Genomic DNA, 17,653 nt, shown 5'->3' on the forward strand with positions numbered 1-17,653 from the left:
AGCAAATGGCTCTCATTAGATGTTGGCATACTATCACTAATTGCCAGCAGAGGGCAGGAAACTATCAATTTACCTCGATGGATGTTATCAAAAGGCTGATCTATTGGTGCAGACCTTTACTCATTTCACAGGTGGCCTGTTTCACCAGAATAATAGAAATTAGAGGCTATTCTATATTTCAGAGTGACTGAGGCATCACACTAAGCCCAGTGTAATAGCATCTAGATCAATGTATACCTTCCAAGGCGTGCATGGCAAGAGAAGCTCCCAGAGACCTTCCAGCCAGCTCCTGGCTTAAATGTTCAAGTTGAGAAACCTAGCAAGGCTGACAGGTAACTAAAATGTAATTAAGTCTCCTGTTGTCTAGAAGGGTGAAGAAAAGGTTTGATTTTTATGCAGACCCTCTCCTAAGGATAAAGCAAGCACTGATTGCTTTCTGGTCAACACCAGAAGCTGAGTTCATGCCCCAGTTGGACTCCCACCAGTGCATGCTTCAGCTCTGGGATTAGCAGAGAAGTTCTTTGAACTCATGGGGTGGGAAAAGGGGAGAAGGGAGTCCTGCAGCAAGATGTGTTATTTTGAAAAACTGCTCAGACAGCACTGGTTTAGGATTCTAAATACATTCTTGAACTTTTATTCCTCACAGCAGGTAAGCAGTTGATTAAACACCCCAGTAGCAAAACCAGACCAAAAATAGAAGTCTCACGCTTTTAGAAACAAACGTGCACTTGCATGTCAGATTTATGTGCAGAACTACAATTCACATTTCAACAGTGAATATGCAAATTACTAATGAGGAATTTGGGTTGGCAGTGAGAGCAAACCACTGCATGTGTAACCACTGCAAACGTTTAACAAACCCTGCGTGTCTGTTTAGGTGTATGCAATTTTGAGCAAACAGACTAGGCCGTGTAGAAAAAGCGAGATGATACTGCTGATTTTGAAATACTGTAAGCAGAAGAGAAAAATCCTATTAGCAAATAGGACAGCTTAATGAAAGCTGTTTGGTACTTCCCAACTGAGGCTGCTTCAGCACTGTGCAATATTAAACTTGCTGTACCTGGATTAGATTTTGAAGACCCTTCTTCCTCATGTACACACTGCTTTTGCTTCTACTAGAACTTAAAAATTCCACTAGTGAATTCTGCAGTGTTAGGGATACTTCATGAATTAGGCAAAACAAAAGCCTCTCTTTTCTAAGACTTGAAGCCAAGTGCCAGCAAGGAGCAACTGTCAATTATAGAAACCCAACTGCAACTCTCTTTAGCCAAAGAAAAAAACCACATTAAAACTAGAATTTCAAATGCAGTTCTGTACTGTGTCATACAATCGCCCACTCCCCCAAACCATGCTATAATTAGTACTGTGTATTAGATACCTCAGTATAAAAAACCCACCCAAACCCATAAAATAGAAATAGAGAATTTCTTAAATGACAAAACCATCAGTTTTCAGAGATGCCTCCTTGTATGTGCAACATCCATTTTTTGTCAAGGTACGCATCTTCTCTGGATTCATAATGTGCAAAACCATAAACTATAGATTTATTCCAGTCAGATTCCCTTACTAGTGCTGAAACAAATTCACAGTATAAACTGTCAAGACTCTCCATGCTGTGAATGAATATATATAAAAAAAGTAAAGTGCAATTCATTCTGTTTTGCAGAGTCATACAATGGCTCTATACTTCAGCATATGTTTACAGCAGATTTTGTAATAGGAAGAAGACACCCCCCCCATTAAAGAATGTCATCATTTTGTGGCAGACGTTCCTGCTTTTCAACAGGCTGCATGAAATTTGCTATGTTGTAAAATCTGAACAAAAGGTTCTTCATTCAGTCCAGTGTCTGACACTTTGGGGTTTCCATTGCTGACCAGTAATATCGAGCACAGTAGGTCTGCAGTTTTGTACCTAAATGTGTAGCACAAGACATGCCTGAAATGAGAAAGCTCATTCTTAGCTTTCCAGCTTCTGTGCAGTCAGACTCTTGATACTTAAATCCTCTTTCTCATGCTCTAATGATAAACTTACTGCACTCCTGCCCCAGTCTGCTATAGCAGCTCTTGCTCATCATCTTCAGATCCTGAGGGTCCTTGTCGTACCTCTTCATACCATTTGTTTGTGAGAGTTTTCATCTGTATGCGCCCGTGATGCAAGTCCTAAGGCAAAAGAAAACCAGAATAGTTTGTTACTTAGCTACAACACTACCTGTGTGTTAGAGCAAAAGAGAAATACTAGTTTAACATATTCCTTAAGAAATCACTCCAGGTCTCTTAAGCATGCAAAGCAATTGTTTCCTATGAGAAAATATTTATCCAGTGTTCAATCAGTAATTGTTTCCACAGACAATATTTTTGATGACAGATATTTTTACCTCTGTGCTCTAGACAATCCTGCTCTGTGGGTTTCAACAATCCTAATGCTGTCTGGATGGCATGGTTTTGAATCTCGCTCCTCTCTATGTGTTCCCAGGGACAGTGGGAAGCTTGTGGCCTGCTTTGGTGATTCACATATTTATTTCTGTAGCCTTTGGTTGCAATCTGGATGGCAGCCTGAGCTTTTGGCTACCAACTAAGAATCAGATGCATGCTCTGGTCTCTTGATTTCCTATTAGTTTTGCAAAAAAAACCCTTTAGCTTTTGTGGAAAAGTGCTGAAAGCATTCTTTTGAAAAGTACAAACCAAGAGGAAAATAGTATGTTTGTGCAGGCTAGGAATATGGAATGTGCACACTTTAAACAAAATTATTAACTCCACAGCAAAAATGCTTAATTCTATGGCAGATTTGAAAAACAGTGAATTATACAGCCAAGGATTCTCAGGTTTCTGAGACGTGGAGTGAAAATGGCATAGTATTTACACCTCTCAGAGCCACTCAGTGTTAAGTTACATGTTCAGTCAGGTGTCATTTTGCATTTACAGCTTCAAGGTCTTAAAAGTGAAGGCTGCAATTCGGTGCATATTTCCAAGATAAAGACTGCACTCTGCAGAAAAAGCACAACTCCAGAATTCACAAGACCACGTACAGTAAAAAGTAGTAACTTTGTGTGATAGCACTTTAAAAAATGCATGAGTGGCAACAGCCTTTTCTAGCAACAGTAGTAGCTAGTGACTCCTGATACTCTTTATGGTACTCTGCAAGATTAAAGGTCAGTTCAATAAATCCACAGACCTTTTAAAGTTTAATTGTGGTAGCCCTGAGAAATGCTCATTTAATCCAATCTGCAATTTTACAGTGCAGCTTTTCATTACAGCTGCTCTACATATGCACAAGTAATATATTAGATGTCTCACTGTTCCTAATGCAGAAGTTGCATGGCTACACTATGAGCCTTGTATGGTACAGAGTGAAATGACAACCAACTCTACCACAGTTTCTTTTCTTTGAAAAAACAAGAAACTTACTTCTTGTGTGAGTCTTCTGGTGAAGAAAGGATTCAAATACTTGGCATCAAACCACATAAACCCTTTGAGGTCCTGGCGTTTTATGTACTGGGCTTCATATTCCTCCTCTGTGAGCTCTGATAAATGTTCAGATTCTATGGTATTTCCCTAGAAAGATCACAAATACTGGAATAACCTGAGAAATGTGACAGTCATCCCTCCAGCTTGTTTCAGTCCCCTGCTCTGTGCTCTCCCTTCGCTCAACCAATTCCCATGCTGAAACAATATGGAAATTACCATCCCAGCCTACCAGGGCTGTATGAATCTGTCCAGCTTCTGATTCCTAGAGCCACTTAGCTTCCTTTTTCATGCTGAAAGGTAAAAAACCTCAAATGTTCCATATTTTGTATTGTTACTATTGCTGAGAACAGATTTCCAGTGTGCAGGTTTTCTCTTGTGAGCTGGACAATCATTTTATTCAGCAAGCAACACTAATGTCATCGTCTCACTGAAAACAAGCTCTATATCAGAACATACTCTATCCCTGTGCTCTTCCTATACTGTGTCCATGTACAGAGAGGTATGTAAGATAATTCTGAAGACTGCAAGCTTTTAGAAACCTCACACCAAGAGGAGTTGTTCTTCAGATCCTACAGAACTCCACTCTACATGTATTGTTCGATGGTTTGGGGAAAAACAGGCCAATGCTCTTGTTACATTACTCTGTTACGTTCTCCAACCTTTTGCACATGATGTTTCAGACTGGATCTTAGTTTTCCTCCGTACTCTTAGCCAGAAATTGCTTTAAAATAAAACCCAGCCAGAGGGGTGCTGTTGTTACTACCTTCTCATGGCCTTTGGTTTGACTTTTTGAAAATAATCCCCATCTGCCTTTTATGATTAATTCATGACTCACACTGTACTAGCTACTTTCCCGCTGCATATTACTCAATCCTGTATCATCTGCTTTATGCTTTTGTAAGGGTTACTTTAATTTGTACGGATCAATTTATAATTAGATTGAGTTAAGAGACTTTATCTCCTCCCTTTGTCCAAACAGTTATTTTGTGTAAATGCTAACAAAGCTTTGTCTTTGTGATATTTTAAAATTATATTGCTTGGCTTTTTCCTACCACCTTGGCTTTTTCCATTACTTCCACTTTACTTTTTAGTAAAAAAATAATACACTAGTATTGCAAAATGTAAACAAGAAAAATAATTAAAAAACCCCAAAACAAAACAAAAAACCCCCAGCGAACCTCTGAATAAAAAACCCAAACAAACCATCTTCTCTGTCTTGCTAAGATTGATGTCCTTCTTGTTCCTCTTGCGTGCTTTGGAGTCTTCAATGTCAATCAGTCTGATGAGGGGCATGGTTCCTCCTCCCAGCAGCAAAATCGTGAACAGTACTATGATGATTGTTGTTGTCCCAATGAGCTGCCGCTTCTCTATGGGTTCCAAGCCCAAATGTAGGCTGAGAGCATAGGGAATTGCACCACGTAAACCTTGTCAGAGAGAACAGTAAATCAATGAGGAGTGAATCAACAGCTACATTGGTCCTCAGCATCCTGGTAACTCAACAGGAATTCTCCATCTTTAAAAGATTTTTACAACCCTATACCATGTCCATTTACCTATCATTTGGTTACAACTCTAAAATGAATCTGAGCTCTTCAGATACTGTTGTTCAAACTGTGAAGTTGCTAGACCCAGAAAGAAAAGCAGACTCTTTGCCAAAAAGCTTTAGTGGGGATCACCACTGCATAGTCCTCTAGCACAAAGGTGAAAGAGAACATTATCTATTGCACTTGAGCTTGAGAACAGTGCAAATGTTCAGCTGAGTTTTGCTCCACAGATGGGAAACCAGTTCTTCCCAGCGTAGCCCACACAATGGAAAAAATAAAACATTTTTTTCCAGTTCTCTGTACTTTGAGCTTTAACTTACCGCTAAACCACATGATAAACATCATTTTGGGGGTGATTTTATGATCACGGAAAAAGTTGAGTAGGTAGGAAAGTGGGAAAATATTCACTGCTCTACCAAACAGAACAAGTACCTGAAAAACAGAAATAAAAGCAAAAGGCCATTTGATGTCTTATGTTCGCACAGGCCCCAGTTGCATCTGGTTTGTACAGGGTAAGGTGAATACGCTCTTTTCACTCACAAGTCTTGTAAGTAGGTGTGGTGCTAAACTAACAAAAAGAAATCTCAGCATAGGTCAATGTGGAATTTAACTTTTTAAACATTTTGTCTGCTTAACTGAAACTAAACCAGACTTGTCACTGACAGAGACCAGACACTACTTGACTTATAATAAATAAATGAAACCCAAGAGGTATTCCAAGGAGACCAAGAATTACTTTCACTAAAAGTTCTCCTCCGTTCAGGTCCTTTAATCATTCCCTTGGTGCAGCAGCTAAGAGGCAGTAAGATATTTCTATTGTCTCCCCATGGACCAGTTCCTCAGAGAAAAAGGCCAGAAGCCAAACAAATAGCATGTAATTGCGTTCCTCAACACTTCTCTGGGTATGGTTATAAGAGATACCATACACTGAAGCAACATTTTAGGGGGGGGGGGGAAGTACTATTGATTTAATGGCAAACGATTAACAAATACAGTGAAAACTAACTCAGAAAAGCAAAGGTTTTCACAATGGCATTGCTTTTAAGCTCCACCACAAACAGACCTTGATAAGGTAAATATCCTAGAATTAGTCAGCAGGATCCTTGAAGGGTTGTGCTGTTTTCCTTTATGAATCACCCCAAAATTATGCAATTTGCATTACGCCTGCGAGGACAATGCCAGATAGAAGGAAGTATCACACCTTAGATATATATTAGATAAGGAAGTTGGGTGTAATGCAGTGAGTGCAGTTCCCCATGCTGATATCACTACTGCAAACTGTAGATAAGAATTCTGTCCTTGAAACATGGACTAAAACATGCTAGTATATGTTACTTCATGTAGCTGGAAATGGATTCACATTTCCCTCTTTTGTCTCTGCAAGAGAACATACTTTTCATGTCTACATTAAACAATTATAATAGCAACAGATGTAGGTAACCCCCATGTGAAACATAATTCAAAGTGCTGCTACATAAAGCTACATGGAAATACAGAATGAAAAAAAAATAATTAAGAATAGATTCAAAGAATGAATACACATTGCAGAAGGTTTGAGTAAGGACTTCCTCTGAAGAAGGTGAGCTCAGAGTGAAGAAGTGATTTCTGGACTAAATTGGTTCATGTAAACAAACTACAAAGATGTCTGAGAGAGAAAGACTCAAAAGCTGCAGTCCTGGAGAGATGAAATGGAGCAGAGTTTGATACTAGGTTGCACTGTAGTTTCTATGAACAAATTGTTCGTATGAAGCTAAAGATGCATAAAACCTCAGGACTGTTTTCTAGTAAAATAACTTCTGGAATAAAGTGGCATGTACAATAATCTCAACATCTTTTGAGATTTCTTTTATTTTAATAAATCAAATAAGGTCAAAACAAGTAAGGTTCTTTTCCTTGCTTTTAATAATCTTATACAGAAGGGCTTCAAAATAACAGCAGACTGGAATTCCTTAAAGAAGACTGATGTCTTTGTGCACCAAAGTGCTGAGAACAACAATAATTTCATGCTATTAGTGAGAGTTAACTTTTTGCAATATAAAAAAACATAAACATATTTTAATAAAAACCTATAAAGCATAACAACTATTCTAAAATACTTTAGCTGTAAAGTGTTTCCCCCCTACCCAACACCAAAAAACACATCTAAACAAGTATGGAAGAAAGTAAATACCTACTATGCACCAGATGACAAAGGACATTTCAAACTTGTGAGGAAAACTAAAAATTGACAAGCCAAGAAATGCAAAAACACACGTTTCTGAAAAAGAGAAATCACATCTTAAATAAACAATTCTATAAAACCTTTTCTACTTCTATTATAAGTTACTATATATGTTACATAAAATATTATTTTCTGATTTCTGAATGCACAAAACAGGCACAAATGCCACTATGCAAAAGGCCAGATTCTTCCACTCACTGTCACTGGACAGCACCTTAGTCTGTGTGTGTAGGCTTTTTTCAGCTGTAAATTACTAACAAGTATGAACAAAGCCTTGTTCTAAAGACTAAGGAATTTTTTACTTGAGGAATACAGGACAAGCTGCAGAACACAAGCTACAGGAACAACTACTACTGACTTCTGTAGCTTTGAATCATTCTATATAAAACTGAAATGTCAGGCGCAATCTCGTATATTGTAAGTAGAACACTATTAGAAAGTATTCAATTCATTAAATTCTTATAAACAGCAGCAGTTCATGACTTACTTTGTAATAAAATACCGAACTGTATGATCTAACAACCTTTGTACAGTCTAATAACCTCTTGAAGTGATGTTTGCAAATCTGAAATAGTACCAGCACTGCACAATGATTACAGTAATCTAACACCGACTCATTACCATCAGAGAATCGCAGAGTCAAGATGTTTCATCAATTCACTGCTGTCCTAGCAAGGTAGGTTCCGTATCATAAAGGCAGTTAAAACCACGATGGGTTTGGACAGACAGTAGCAATACCTGAGTTATTGCAGCATAGAACATTGGTCATGCTTTGGGTACTGGCTACTTACATTTGCATGGTCAAAACCTCCTGCAAACATGTACAAAATTGCACAGTATCTTAAATAACTCCTCCACAGTGACTTGAATGAATACATAGTTTTTTAGCATTTGTAATGGATTAAGACCAAACCCTGATGAGCTACTGGTGCTTAGGTAATGAGTGGTTAAGTTTAGTTTGCTGCAAGACCACTCCCTGACCATATTCCAAATGCATCTTCCCGCAAACTATACAGAAAACATTTATGTGATCCCCTAAAAAACAGGGATGTATTTGTAATACAGAAGCATACCATTTCTTTCAAAGTTTGTCATGTAAAAGGAAATGGAAAGGCTATGGGATTCTGAGCTGCTTGTATCACTACTTCCAAAAACTTATCAATTCGTGAAGCTATTGTTTTTGCAAGTAGCTTTTTATATACAGAACCGTTTCAAAAAAAACCTGCTAAAAATCCATCTCCTAAAACTAAAAATAGACGAGAGGAATATAGGAGTCAGAGATCTCTATTCGGTTATCAATCTTGTAGCAGATCTTAGCAGGAGGCCACAGCATGGGAGAGAGAGATTTACTGTATGTTTTATCCAGTATGGCAGGAAAGGTGACTTTTGACTGCCTTGCAGCCTCCATATTAGGAATTCTTCTCTGAAATACACGTACCACTAACGTACAAATGGCTAGAAGAAAGTTCACACCTCTGCTGCTCCCATCAGAATCACAATTTCAGGCAAATAAAATTTTAAACCATTAGTATTAGATATCAAAAGTAGGTAGCACCTACCACACATGAAAGCAACAGTTCTCAGTGTCTGCTGCATTAAAATCTGTGTAACCGGGGACAAGTTATGGTGTGTATAGTGAGACATCACGATGCCAGAGAAGAGGATTGCCATGATACCTGTAGATAAAAACATGGCAGTCAACAGAAGAGGAATAGCTTGCACTGTGCAAATATTTGTGCTTATAGCCCTTACTAACACAAAAGCTTATGAAGCAATAAGTGGAGTTTCTATCACCATTGTTATTCATATTTGTCTCATTCCACTGGTCATATTAAATACTAGGAGGTCCAGTCTAGGTCACTTGCAACCTAGAATAAATCTCTGTTATGTCATGTTTTCCCATAAAAGTGAGGGAAATAGAAAGCCAATTCTCGAGTGTCCTTCCTACTTTTCACTCTCCTAACAGGTAGAGAGGTGAGATCAAAAGAATAAAACCAATTTGAGAATAGCGGGGCTAGAGAACTGTATGATTCAGTTCTCCCAGAAAGCATGTCATTCTTTCCTACCTGCTGATCAGCCAGGCCCAATCACTCCACCAGGAGTAAGACCAACAGGGCATGGCTGTGATCCAGTCCAGTATGGTGCACCACATCTAATACCATAAAAAATTAACGAATAGCCCACACAGGTGTACCTCCAATTTTCCATCAATCTCAGAATCAGAAAAAGCTATTGAGACTTGAGAATTCAGGGCAAAAATACCTTTGTAGGAATCCTAGAATCATTTAGGTTGGAAAAGACCTTTAAAATCATTAAGTCCTACCGTAAGTATAGTGCAGCCTGATACGTAGGCCCTGGAAGAAATGCTACTGTGCAGAATGTCCCTTGCCTCTAGCAGAAAGGGTCACTAAACCATGTGCTGTAAATTACTACAGAGATTAATCTCAGCTATCAGCTATGGGAAAAGCCACCAAATTTTCCATTACAGAGTTCAGTTGCTCTAATGACATGCACAGCTTGGACAGAGAAACAGCAACTGGTATCACAGCCCAGAACAGTTACCTCATATTTCACTACATTTCACAAATCTTTGATTTGTGTTAGGGATTTTTTCCATCTACCTTGCTTCCCAGCTCTTGGTTGTTTATGGGAAGAATCTGAATTTCAACCTATTTCACTAACTGCTCAAGACATATCACAGACGCTGTCAGTTGTTCACGTTCATAGGGAGCTGGCTATCTTAAAGGAAGTTTTAAGCATTTCCACAGCTACTGCATAGACTTACACTTGGAAAGGATGTCATTTGAGATGATGGTTAGGATTGTGGAAAAAATAAGCGGTCCACTTGAAGAATAACTACAGTGCTCCTTGTGAGCAAATAACTGACCAAAATTGACAATATAACCCAGAAGAAATCAATTGCAATGCAGATCCTGAGAGGACAGGATGACATGGGGGGAATGTGCTGCTTTGTCCAAAACAAGGGAAGTTTAAAAGACTAGAAGTATTTGGCTGGAGGTATGTGCCCAGGAGTGGCCAAGATGAATGCAACTGGAAGGATGAGAATAGCTGAGGTACAGTCAAAAGGATCCTTTGTTTGAAACACAGACATGACCTACCTAAGGTCATTCAAAGTTTGTATTTCTTGAGAAGTCATTCCTGAAGGCACTTGAGCAAATTACAGAGGTTGTCTTTACCTCTGTAAAATGATAAAGAATCTGTATCATTCTGAGAGTAACTAACTAGGAATCTTACTGTAAATTCATTTTCATTTTATACCAACATACAGATGTGTTGGTTATATAATGCAATGGCACCGTAATTCTGCAAGTTGATTATGATTTTGTATTAATAAGCAATATAAATTAGAAATAGAAAAGGCCACATGCTAAGACCCTCCAGAATAATATTCTAACAAGGCAAAACTTGTTTTTACAGCAATTGAAATATTTTAACATATCAAACTGCTTGCTCAGGCTTCATATAATTTCATTCCCCTACATATGTGCTGGCCTATACGCACATACAGAGTATTTCTGGATGCAAGTGGGCAGAATGGAATGTTCGCATTAGGATTATACATCTGGATTGTGTAACTACCATGATTACAGGCCACATCTTCATACATATTAAAAAATACAGCTCCACTGACATCAGTGAAGGTATGCTGATATACACTGCTACAGATCCATCCCAAAATATTCACATTACTTCACATGTACATTTTCAGAAAGTCTGATTTCATACCTGCACCTCATTCACAAGAAATCTAGTCCTGCTACTACTCCTCACAAACTTGTTACTGATCTTATATAGTCCCAGTTGTAGAGCAAATACATCTTTTAATGCACTAAAAAAAACCCCCAACAACCCAAGGAAAAAAACAGAGGGGAAAAAAAAAGAAGAAAGAAAAAACAAAAACCCCAAGCAGACTCCCTAGCTATTTGAATTATACTAACTGTTGCATCCCTTCCACTTTCCTGTGAGAAATGAGACGGAAAGGTGATTGCCTTAAAAAACTACTTAAATCAGCAAAGGTCAGAGACATTGGGCATCCAGCAGAACCGGACCCTTTCTTTGTACTTGATTCTACAGAATGATGAACGAAGTTCACCTGTAAGCCTCTTCTCGGGGACTTTAGCAAAACTTCCATCAAGTATTCAAAGATATATACAACACTCACTGCTCTCAGCTCAATGGCACTGAAGGACAGGCAGAAAAATGGCGACAGGGTAGCAGGCTGGACATTATCTAAGTTAGCTGACATGATTGAGATCTACAGCGTGCAGCTGAAATTTTAATTCTGTGTCAGGCAGAGTTAACTGGGGAGAATACTAGTATTTACATTGGCTAACTAATGCCTATGAAAACCTGGATTATCTTTTCTACACTTTTATAACAGAAAGTAGAGAATAAGTATTTCTGCAAAGTAAGAGCACAGGTTAAATAAAAAAACAGGGGCCCACTTAGACACAAATAATACCTACTCCCTAAATTTATCAAAGAAACTAGCACATACTCATTTTGCTACTCACCTGAGAGTGAGATACCCTCTGCAAGTCCATAAGGAAGGTAAGCAAAGATAATCATCATCCCAAACTCTAGGGAGGGTGTCTTCCTTAAATCAATGTGCTTTAGCACGTACACATGAAAATGTTATGGAAAAAGTAAATAAAAAAAAATTCAAAGAATAATTTAAATCTGTGTCATTCTATTACAAAACAATGATTATGCTTAACGTACTTATCTACTGAATAGCTAATAAAGTCTATACATTGGCCTTTGACTCAAGTATGGAAAGATCAGTAATTTCTTACGAGGAGTGTTTCTTATTGGAGCTACTGCTGGTGGAAGTCTATCAGAATGGACAGACCTAGAGACAGAAAAGATCTCCTACTGATGTACCTGTACAATACTGATAACAACATGCTAGATTGTTTGTTTGGATCTTGAAGGGCCATCTCCCTACATGTTCAGTCTTTGAAATCTCTGCTTCAAACTACTGCAGAAAATCTACAAAGAATCATTAAACAGTAAAGGCTTTTCTAAAAATAGGGGAGAGCTATGAAACAGCAAATCAAAAGTAAAATAGCTCTCATTTGTGTTTTAACAAAAATAATGTCCTTTTGATACTCAAGATATTTAAAACTTACTTCACATTTGTAGTCATAAATGTGGATATTTGTCAAGGGCCGCAAGTTCTGCTTTGCATCTCATGCACAGTTCTGCAGCACAGTTGCCAAGTACAAGTAGATTTTGCCTCAGACAACATTATTTGCCACACTAAGCATGGAAGCAATCTCCTCTGTTCAGTCACTAGACTTCTCTTTACTTTCAAACAGATATGACAGATTTGCAGGAGTATTAACAGTGAGGAATATTGCTTCAATCACATCCTTGCCTTAAGACTTAAAATACTCCATCTACCATCTTCATTAAAATTCAGAAGATTAGATGCCTGTGACATGGAAGTTCAAATTCCTCCTGGGTCACGAACCAGCAACAACCTTCAACTATATTTATCTGCTGGCAACTAATAAGAGATGTTCTTTGCTGCATTGAAATTGTGCATGCTTAGGGTAAATCCAATACTTTGAGGCACAAATAACTGTAAATATGGCAAATAAGCTGCTTTTCTCTTTGTCTTAATATCCTTTAGATATCAGTGAAAGAACTGTTGAACATCTGTCTCCCTCTTTTGCAGTGACGTATGGAATAATTTAAAAGTTCACGGAATCGGGCTAATGAACCAAGAAGGGAAATATGTCTATATTTAATCAAACACTCTGTTCTTGTTATTTACAAACAGAGCGCTTAACGGTATGTCCCAGACGACATGAGTAACTGTTGTACAAGCCTAGCACATAAGACTACCTACAGTGAAGTCAGAGATAACATTAAACAAGCTCTGAAAAGTAACAAAGGTGTCTGATTTACGACAAACATCCTTCCTAATCTCAGCAGAGAAGCTTCTGGGCTGTTTAGCAACCAGTTCATGGAAGTGGAAGAGGCAAAATATAACTCAACGTAAATCCAAATAGAACAGTATCTGTATTCAGCTGCCTGAGTATGATACATAGGGACAAATGAGTTGGTCTGACTCAAAAGCCCTTGGGAAAGGCAGCTTTTTTTTTCTTTTTAATTAACTGTTTTATGTATGTAAAAAAGAAACCATATGCTTGTAAAAATGGATCAGTATTGAAATGGAATTAATATATGAATTTACAAAACTATTACCACATTTTATAACACTCCAGTGCACATAAGCTATTATACAGCATTTCAGACCTTAATTATGTTTATAAAAATTTGATGCAACTTCTTAATACACATCCATGCACACTAACATAAAACAAAACGAGCATGAGAAAATCCTCAGCCAATAATATAATGTCTATTAAGAGATATCCCCTAAGAAATGCTGGAGAAGATGAGAAAGGAAAATACTAGTAGAATGTTGAAGTTCACCAATTTATACATGTGCATCACCAAAATTAAAAAAGGATATTAATGCAGAAATAAGACCAGTAAGTGTGCCAAGCGCCGCAGAACCAAAGAACATCTTGAGAAAGTATCCCAGTGCCTGTAGAAAGGTTTGCCATCCACTTACATCTGACATATTTTCTCTTGTCAAACCTTCTGCTGTGCTAGAAATAATTAAAAATTAAATAAAAAGAAATGGTTATAAATTCTAAGCCTGAGTCCAAAAATACCAAAAATCCTTTGAGAACAACAACAACGACAACTTCCATTTCTTTGTTGCTACCACTCTCAAAAGGCTTTCCTGTGATATATATAACGAGGAATGTCAAAAGACGTTAAATCAAGTCTTAGTGTAATCCCCAAAGGGAAACCTAATTCTGCTAAAAATCTGGAAATCCAGCATTGCTCTTCTGAAGAATCCCTAGAATGGCATAAATAGGCTATGATAATGCCGAGTATTACAAAACAGTTTTCAAACTTTGTAAAGGAAAACACATTTCGCAGTGGTAAAAACTCAGGGCATGAAAAAGAAAAGAGATGGATTATGTGATCCTTGGAGAAGAACAAATGAACAGGAAGACCTCTCATCAAATATTTAGGTGTGAATGAGAGACAAGAAGGTCACTGAAGAAAAACAAAGAAGCTCTCAGGAGGAACAGGGAGAAATCTCTTTGAATTTCAGGACTCTATTTCATAGAATTCCATGCAAAGAAGATATGGATTCTAGTGTTCCTTTTGACTTCACGGTCTTCCATAAAAGAACCATGACTGTATCAAAAGCAATTAGTGCACTGAAAATTGACTCTAACTTCACTATCTTCTTAGTATATGTACTCCTTCTATACATTCATAGTCACATCTATTGACTTCAACAATAGCATGAAGATATATCACTATTTTTTTTTACTCTTTCAGCCCCAAAGAATTACCATGGGCAAAGGACAAGGATAGCAGATGTTGTTCTTCCCTGTGATAGCCCCAACATAAATATAAAACTATTGCATGGATGTTGGTGTATACCTCCTCTCCCAGCTGAAATGTGATTCATGGTATAAGCCAATGACACAAGAGACACAGCTGCTTATTTGGAAAGGTAAATATTTTTGTGTAAGTCTGAAAGGACACATGTTGGTTTTCTGTTGTCAGGACCCTCAGATGGAAAGAGAGCTGGTAAACATGTGGACTTAGAAAGCAATCAATTATCGGGGATCAATGACATGAGGCACTGAGGTAGTCGTAATAAGACACCCTTTTACTGCCTTCTGTCTATGCAGTTTACATTATGGATTGCTTTTAACAAAGAAGGATCATGCAAAATTCAGCTTTACACCAGAAATACATGCTTTGTTCCAAATGGAAATGGAAGAATTACTGTATATCTGAATAATTAATTAACAGAAAATAACGTGGTTGCTGTTTCCACAAGCACATGTAGTTCAAATGCACTTACTTGGTCAAGACAATAGAGACTGCATCATTGAGAATGCTTTCTCCAAAAACCAACATGTTAAGTACAGGATCCACATTGAGGGCATTAAAAATGGCAATAGTAGCCACAGGGTCAACCGCAGATATTAAAGAGCCGAATGCAAAACTGGGAGAACATAAAACAAAAAAGAAAACTAGATGAACGAAAAATATGTACCTAGTAAAGTTATATGAACAACTAGTAACAAAGACCTTATATGTTATAGTATCTACACAGTGCAAAGGTATGATGTCTTCCCATTCATAAGAACCTGAAGTGACAAAAGGGAAGTTTTTGTTTTTCATTTACTGATATACCTAAGAGAAAAGTTGTTATCCAGCTGCAAGAGATACTGGAAAAATAACTATCTCCCAGCTCTCAATAACAGTATCAGTGTCTTACTCCAACTAAATTAAAAAAAAAAAAAATCAGAGGAATGAGAAACCAAACAACTTTACAGACACAGCCCAAGCCACGTATCCTACATGCATATTGTTACCTGTTCAGGAGTACTAGAGAGGAACATTTAAAGGGAACTGCTAAAACTTCATTTGTTTGGAATCCGAAGATAGACAATACAGAGACAACGGGACTGCTCAGCTTTGTAAAGCCAAACACTGGAACCAAGTAAGGAAGATTTCTGTTGTTCATGCATGTTTTACTTGTTATGTTTCTTGCTTGCCACCCAATTCATTTATGGATTTTAACAGAAAACTGCTGTATTGGCTATACAATACACAATCATTCCAAATAAACCAGGAACAAACTTTATTTAATGGTAGGGTGGTGTACTCCTAAAAACCTGATTAGATCCTTTGCCAAGTTCTTGAAAAATCTACATTAGTGATACCGAAAAACTCATTCTGTCTTTTAAGAGAAAATTTGGACAAGGAAGTTATGCCCATATCACATATATTAATAACACCAACTAATTGAAGTTTACATATTTTAACTTTAAAGGTTGGTAAAAAGCTTAGTATTTTCTCTGTCTAGAAAAATCACTGAGCACAGAATACTATTTGGAAATAAGGGTGTAATAAATAGAGTTTAGAAGTGTTTGATCTATTTATTAGTTTCATACGCCATGTTGAATCTAAGCAATCTAAACAATAATCAGAAGAGCTGGCTAACTACAGTGCATTTCCCATACAGATTTATCTTGAAGAATGCTTCATTTCATATACTACACCATTTCCCCAAGAGCTTACCTGTCTGTCATGTTGAGTTTATAAATTACATCAGCCTGAAAGAATAGGTAAAACATAAAAAAAAAAAAAAAAATCACAATCAACTGTGTTTTTCTGCTGTTTTTAAAAATGAAACTATTCATCAAATCCTAAGTTTGTTATTATGAAAAGAATCACTGTAGTGACATTACCCAGTCTAACACTGCGCTCCAACAGTGATCTACTGCTGCAATTCTGGTCACCCAAAATCAGGGAAGACCAGATGAAACTGGAACAGATACAGGTGAGTACAGTAACTAAGGCATTCAAAGGAATGGAAATCTGAGAGGCAAAGAGGAAAGTATGGATTATTTGGCCTACCAGAATGAAGTCTGAGAGAAAACATAATTATCTACGTTCTTATCTAATCAATGGGGAAACACTAAAGCAGAGAAGTGAAAAAAATTATTGACAGAAGAACAAGTAAACTTAATACTGAAGATTAGAAGATGGCTCTAGAGAATACAGCCTTCCTATTGGAAGATAGAATAAGTAAAAAAAGGTAAAACTCAAGTCTTAATTGCTTTTAACACAGAGCATGCTATATCTATGGAAGGGATTAAATAACATTGCCTCTGTGACAGCAGAGAACTGGACTTTGTGACCCAAGAATTCACTTTCCCTATGTTTGCCTGCTCTTGAAAAATGGACTTTCAAAGAGCAAGCTGGAAAAACTTAAGTGCTCCAAAGCAGTTATTCTTACCTGGCCCAGGAAATAAATTCCTCCACCTACAATGAAAGCTGATATTGCAGTGCCAAATACAGAAAACAGAGTGATGGAACCGATGTTCTGAAAAAAATTACCCTGGAACACAATAATAAAGTAAATTAGTGAAAATTATCTGAGGGAAAACCCATGTTTGGGTTTGCATCTAAATTAAATTCTGATTCACAACTGGGTTTCTGATCATAAAGCTTCATTAGTGTGGTTCCAGGTACCCTAGGACATACATCCACACCACCTGCCTAAAGAGCCTGCTCTCTTGAAGACAACAGCAAATCCCTCTGACACCCAGGACAGGCTGTCAGTCTGGTACCCTAACAACAAACCAATCCTCAGGTGAATAGATGGATATTCACCAGCACTTTGACACATTCCCCACCTGACAGAACTGTAAATTAATCTACCTATTGCAGACAGGGCATGTGAAGGAGGCTTGTAAACTTCCCAGTTGCTAGTTCGTTTCTTAGGTTGTGATTTTGTACGGAAAAAATCTTCAGTGTTGGTACCAGTTCAGGATATTAC

At 37.6% G+C, this 17,653-nt stretch overlaps 1 protein-coding gene across 4 annotated transcripts in view; it reads right to left on the reverse strand.

Moving 5' to 3' along the window:
• Positions 1–604: 604 nt before the first annotated feature.
• Positions 605–17,653, reverse strand: part of SLC9A8 (solute carrier family 9 member A8) — a 29,507-nt gene continuing 12,458 nt past the window's right edge. For 3 of the 4 annotated variants that reach the window (XM_075768454.1, XM_075768457.1, XM_075768456.1), the window contains 12 exons: positions 17,111–17,212; positions 16,390–16,424; positions 15,164–15,307; positions 13,739–13,877; positions 11,766–11,871; positions 8,790–8,906; positions 7,184–7,266; positions 5,330–5,441; positions 4,669–4,889; positions 3,406–3,552; positions 2,033–2,160; positions 605–1,936 (listed from right to left, as the gene is read on the reverse strand). In XM_075768454.1, the coding sequence (XP_075624569.1) occupies positions 2,053–2,160; positions 3,406–3,552; positions 4,669–4,889; positions 5,330–5,441; positions 7,184–7,266; positions 8,790–8,906; positions 11,766–11,871; positions 13,739–13,877; positions 15,164–15,307; positions 16,390–16,424; positions 17,111–17,212 (1,314 nt within the window). In that variant the 3' untranslated portion in view covers positions 605–1,936; positions 2,033–2,052. The remainder of the gene's footprint in view (positions 1,937–2,032; positions 2,161–3,405; positions 3,553–4,668; positions 4,890–5,329; positions 5,442–7,183; positions 7,267–8,789; positions 8,907–11,765; positions 11,872–13,738; positions 13,878–15,163; positions 15,308–16,389; positions 16,425–17,110; positions 17,213–17,653) is intronic. The other variant, XM_075768455.1, reaches the window with a different exon arrangement.

The sequence above is a fragment of the Balearica regulorum genome, chromosome 16, assembly GCF_011004875.1.
Source record: "Balearica regulorum gibbericeps isolate bBalReg1 chromosome 16, bBalReg1.pri, whole genome shotgun sequence".
Taxonomy (NCBI): domain Eukaryota; kingdom Metazoa; phylum Chordata; class Aves; order Gruiformes; family Gruidae; genus Balearica; species Balearica regulorum.